Here is a 5000-nt window from a genome sequence, read left to right as displayed (position 1 = left end):
CACAATGCTATATCCACCATTACTACCACCACAACTGTCATCACAACTCTGACTATCATTATAATCACCACCACCGCCTCCACCATCACAACCACCACCACCACAAATACCACCAAATATCACCGTCACCACCACCACCACCATTACCATCACCATGACCACCTCCACTAGATACTCTCCCACCCTTACCACTACCACCGCCACCACCACCATTACCACCACCTCGACCATCACCTCTAGACGCACTCCCATCCTTACCACCTACACCACCACCGCCACTCCTACCATCACCACCACCACCACCACCAATACTATCACAACCACCACCACCCCACCACCACCATCACCACTAGCATTATTACTATCACCACTAGACTCACTCCCACCCTTACCACTTACACATCCACCCTCACCATCACCCACACAATCACCACCACCACCACCACCAGCAGCAGCAGCACAGCCTCACCTTCACTATCCGTCGCTAGAGGGTTCGCACCGAGGGTCAGCAGTGCCTTCACTGTCTCGGTGTGGCCATTCCCGGCAGCATCCATCAGTGGTGTCCTGTCGATGGTGCCTCCACCCTCTATGCTTAACCCCGCCTGCAGTAAGTGAGGCAGTAGGTCGTGGTGGCCCTTGTTGGCAGCCACACTTACCAGACTCCCCGACATTCCATCATCAGTGGGGACACTGACCTCTGGGTGGGCACCCCTGTTGAGGGATGACCTCACCCTTGCCTCGTCTCCATTATCCACAGCAATGACCAGTTCCTGTAAAATAATAATAATAATAAACGGTTTATTATTCAGGCAGTTAACAAACTGAAAATGTACAGAGGGGGTGGGGAAATACTTAATAATAGTCCTAAAGCTAAGTCTAATCTAGAAGGGATTGATTGATGGCTCGAACCATGGTTGGAATCGCGCTGAGTCTGTACCGGTCCGTGCGCGGCGCCTTTAGGGGCGTTATCTTGTTGTGGTGTTTGGTGGCACGGACCAGGCGAGGTGCGTCAGGCGGCAGCATGTGTCTGAGACGTGGATGATGCAGCAGTCCCCTTCCAAACTTCTCCAGAGCCTCTCGGTGCCTCGTGGATAGCCTGGACATACTCAGGATGGTCAGGGATTCTTCATAGGTGGTGTAGGCAGGGCCAAGGATGACCCTGCACGCCCTTTTCCGCACACTTTCTAGCTGTAGCTGTTGAGTGTGTGTGAGGAGGAGGACCACGCTGGGGAGGCATACATGAGTTTGGGGAGGATGAAGGTGAGGTACACCCCCTTAATTCGTCTGTTGGCGTCTCCAACGACCTGAGTCTGCGCAGCATGTACAATCTGTAGGTAGCGGTTCTTACGGTGCTGACGACATTCTGCTTCCAGGTCAGCTGGTCGTCCACCGTGACTCCGAGAAGCTTGGCACATCGGACAACCTGGAGGGGGTGAGGGCCCACTGTGAGCTAGGGAGGGGGCACTGGTACAGAGAAGATACATCACCACAGTTTTGCTGTGGTTGATGGTCATCCTGCTCTCCTCTGTCCACGTTTGCAGTCGCTCCAGAATTGCTTGCAGTGGCGAGTAGTCCGGGTTTTTGTTGGAGACTGGGACGCCCACGGTGCAGTCGTCCACATACTTCCAGCGATGGGGGGTGTCAGTGAGGGCGTTGTTAATGAGGAGGAGGAAGCATAGTGGACCCATCTTGGTCCCCTGGGGGATCCCACATGTCACCTGTTGGAAATTAGAGACAGAGCCCTGATAGCGAACGGCCTGACGCCTCCCTGTGAGGAAGTCGGCTAGCCACGCTACCAGGTTAGGAGGGAGACCCAGACTTATTGCCTTGCCGATGACAACAGTGTGATCAACAAGATCAAAGGCTTTTTGAAGTCCACAAAAGCAACTGGAAGTTTTGGGGATGGGGGTGACGTAAGATGTCTTCCAGTCCGTGGGGCAAGAGTGTTGGGAGAGAGAGGCGTTTATTATGGAGCATAGCGGTATTGCTAGCTCTACAGCAAACTCATTGTAAATTTTCATAGGAAGGTCAATGGGTGTGGTGGATCTTGGTTTAACTTTAAGTATTCTCTTAAAAACATCCACCGCCTGGACAATGAGGGGATGGGAGGGAGAGGGAAGATAGGCAGGAAGCGGAGTGGTGTGGAGGGGAGGAAAGGACTGACAGATAGCAGCAAAGTGATCGTTCATCTCCTGAGCCGCGAGATTAGCAGGAAGGTGTGAGGTGCAAGGAAGAGATGAAGTGTGCTTTTGTAGACCACACAAAGATTTGATCTTAGCGTACCACTGTCTGTTGTTGACCAGCTTAAGGTGGTGTAATTTGTCCGGGTAATAGCTTGCCTTGGCAGCCTTAATCTCCCTGATCACTCTGTTTCTTAGTTTCCTGTATAGACCGGGCAGGAGTGGAACGCCCAGGTCCGCTGACGCATGAGTCTTTTAATGCGGGGCGTCATCCAAGGGGCATCAGATGGATGCATTGTGATGCTCTTGGCCGGGAAGTAGCGGTGGAAGGCTTCTGTGGTGGTGGCGACGTAATTGTGCCATTTTGAGTGAACGTTCTTCACATCCAGCACCTCGGTCCACGGGTGTTGTGTCACCCACTGCCCGAACTCCCTCATGGCTGAGTCAGGCATGGGATGGTGGGTTCTGGTGATAGCTGGCTGGGGGTCGAGGTGGTGGGTGTGGGTGTCCACAGTATGGAGAGGTGGGTGCTCCGTCTCATGGGAGGAAGCGGCTTGGGGGGCGAGTACTGCTGGCCTAGGTCTGTCAGTATAAGGACGAGGGTGGCTTGCTGGTGGGTGGGGAAGTCCACGACCTGGGTGAGGTGTAGCTGGTGTAGGATATCGTTGATATCTAATCTGTTAAAGTCCCCACAGATGACCAGTTTGGCGGCAGGATACCTCACCCTCAGGGCATCAGCAGTGTCAATGATGTGAGTGGTGAGTAACTGTGCTGTGGTGGCTCGTGGGGGGTGGTACACTACGCACACGATGATGGAGGCTGTGTTGCTGGGATGGCAGGGGGTCGTAACTCTCACCCACAGGGCCTCTACCCCGGCAGGAATATCGACAGGGAGCTGTGAGGGGCTGAGGGCAGAGCGACAGAAAAAGGCCACTACCCCCCCCACCCCCGCGTCCTGTACTGAGGTGATGGTAGAGCTGGTAGTCCTGCATCGTGCACACCTCAGGAACAATCTGCCACGCCTCAGTAACCGCCACAATGTCTGCTCAAGTAGAACTCACCGTCACAATCAACTCGTCCATCTTGTTGGCCAGAGACGTCGCATTAAATAAGAGGAGGGAGGGAAGACTATATAACACACACGCGGCACTTCAAAGTGTTTGATTCCCTCTTCTCCATCCTGCGGTCTTCTCTGGCACTGGAGGTCACTACCTTGATGGGACGCACCACACTCTTACCTCCTCTTGATCCTCGGTTCCGAAATAGTTTCAAGGTCTTAAGGCACTGTATCACGTTGGGCGGCGGGTAACCGGATCCTTGCCTACGGCGCAGGAGGTAGTTGCGTTCGTACATTTGCACTGAAGCACTCATTATTCTTCATGTATCGACACGCACTCGCTAAATGTGTTCATAAGTACAACAATCCCACCAGGGCGAGTCTAAAACTAAAATCTAAAATTAAAAAACAGAAAAAAACTTCGGTCACTATCAATAGGGGGCGGGGAAGGCCAACATGCTGGCCAAGGCTGCTCTAGAGCGCCTAAGGTTACACGTCCTTCCCGTGTGAGGTTAAGACAGTGTGTGTGTGTGTGTGTGTGTGTGTGTGTGTGTGTTAGACGGGAGAAAAATTTATGTCATTATTTCTTAAACTAACAGTAAAAGACGCGATGAATTGCTCACCTGTCACTAAATTAGATGAAAAAAGGCACAGGATGAAAGCACGCTGATTTTCACCCTATTCATTACCTTAATAACGACACTACTACTACTACTGCTACTAGTATTACTACTACTACTATTAAGAAATGTGGAAGTGTAGCTGTGTGTATAATAAAGATTTTTGAAACACTTGAAATAGTTTATAATGAAGTTTTGAGGATGTATTGTGCCTTTGCATCAATAAGAAGCAGTTTAACTGCTGATAAGCTTAATAAATTTCTGTTAAGACACTGCCACTCTCTTTTACTTTGTAACTTTTACTAAAAGTTATTTAATTTTGATATTTTTTTTTCTAACTCAGTAGCCTCTTTATAAAATCTGGATCGTCTTTCAAGTCAGTAGATAATCATTTCGGAATGATTTACACCATTGCTGTGCACGACAGACACAGACACTAAAAACTCGGCTCGAGTGGCTGCAGCCTCATGAACGACACACTGGGCTGGTCTCCCTTCCATATTTAGTGAAGGTTAATGCCTAGGATATAGAGATTTTTTTTTTTTACATCAGTGTTTTTCAGTGTTTTATTTTCTTTTATCTTTGCTGATTTTAATTGGTTTATTTGCTCTTAGGGAATATATTCAACATTTTATAATTTTAATTCTATCACAGTTGAGATCTGTTTACGTTTTTATTTATAAATCGGGATGCATACACAATAAAATAATAATAATAAAGAAAAGTCATAGCAGTAGTCGTAGTATAATTCGTATTAGTATTCGTAGTAGTATTTGTAGTATTCGTATAAGTATTCGTAGTAAAATTCGTATAAGTATTCGTAGTAGTATTCGTATTAGTATTCGTGGTAGTATTCGTAGTATTCGTATAAGAATTCTTAGTAATATTCGTTTAAGTATTCGAATCAGTATTCGTAGTAATAACAATTTAGAAAAAATTCTTTATTCCAACAGTAGGACGTACACTGTGTTCAGAATATGGAGGAGTACCCCAAAAGCAACAACAACAACAACAACAACAACAACAACAACAACAACAACAAAGGCTACAAAAACAGCAAAACCAACAAAACAACAGAAACAACAACAACAGCAACAACAGCAGCAACAATAACAAGAACAAGAAAAACTACAATAACAACAA

The 5000-nt window shown here is 48.1% G+C and overlaps 1 protein-coding gene across 2 annotated transcripts in view; it reads right to left on the bottom strand.

The window, feature by feature from the left end:
• The window catches only part of LOC135111792 (serine/threonine-protein phosphatase 6 regulatory ankyrin repeat subunit B-like), a 54278-nt gene that overhangs the window by 40893 nt on the left and 8385 nt on the right, over nt 1-5000 (bottom strand). For both annotated transcript variants that reach the window (XM_064025505.1, XM_064025506.1), the window contains exon 3: nt 470-770. In XM_064025505.1, the coding sequence (XP_063881575.1) occupies nt 470-770 (301 nt within the window). The remainder of the gene's footprint in view (nt 1-469; nt 771-5000) is intronic.

The sequence above is a fragment of the Scylla paramamosain genome, chromosome 22, assembly GCF_035594125.1.
Source record: "Scylla paramamosain isolate STU-SP2022 chromosome 22, ASM3559412v1, whole genome shotgun sequence".
Taxonomy (NCBI): domain Eukaryota; kingdom Metazoa; phylum Arthropoda; class Malacostraca; order Decapoda; family Portunidae; genus Scylla; species Scylla paramamosain.
This window is presented reverse-complemented; position numbering and strand designations above follow the sequence as displayed.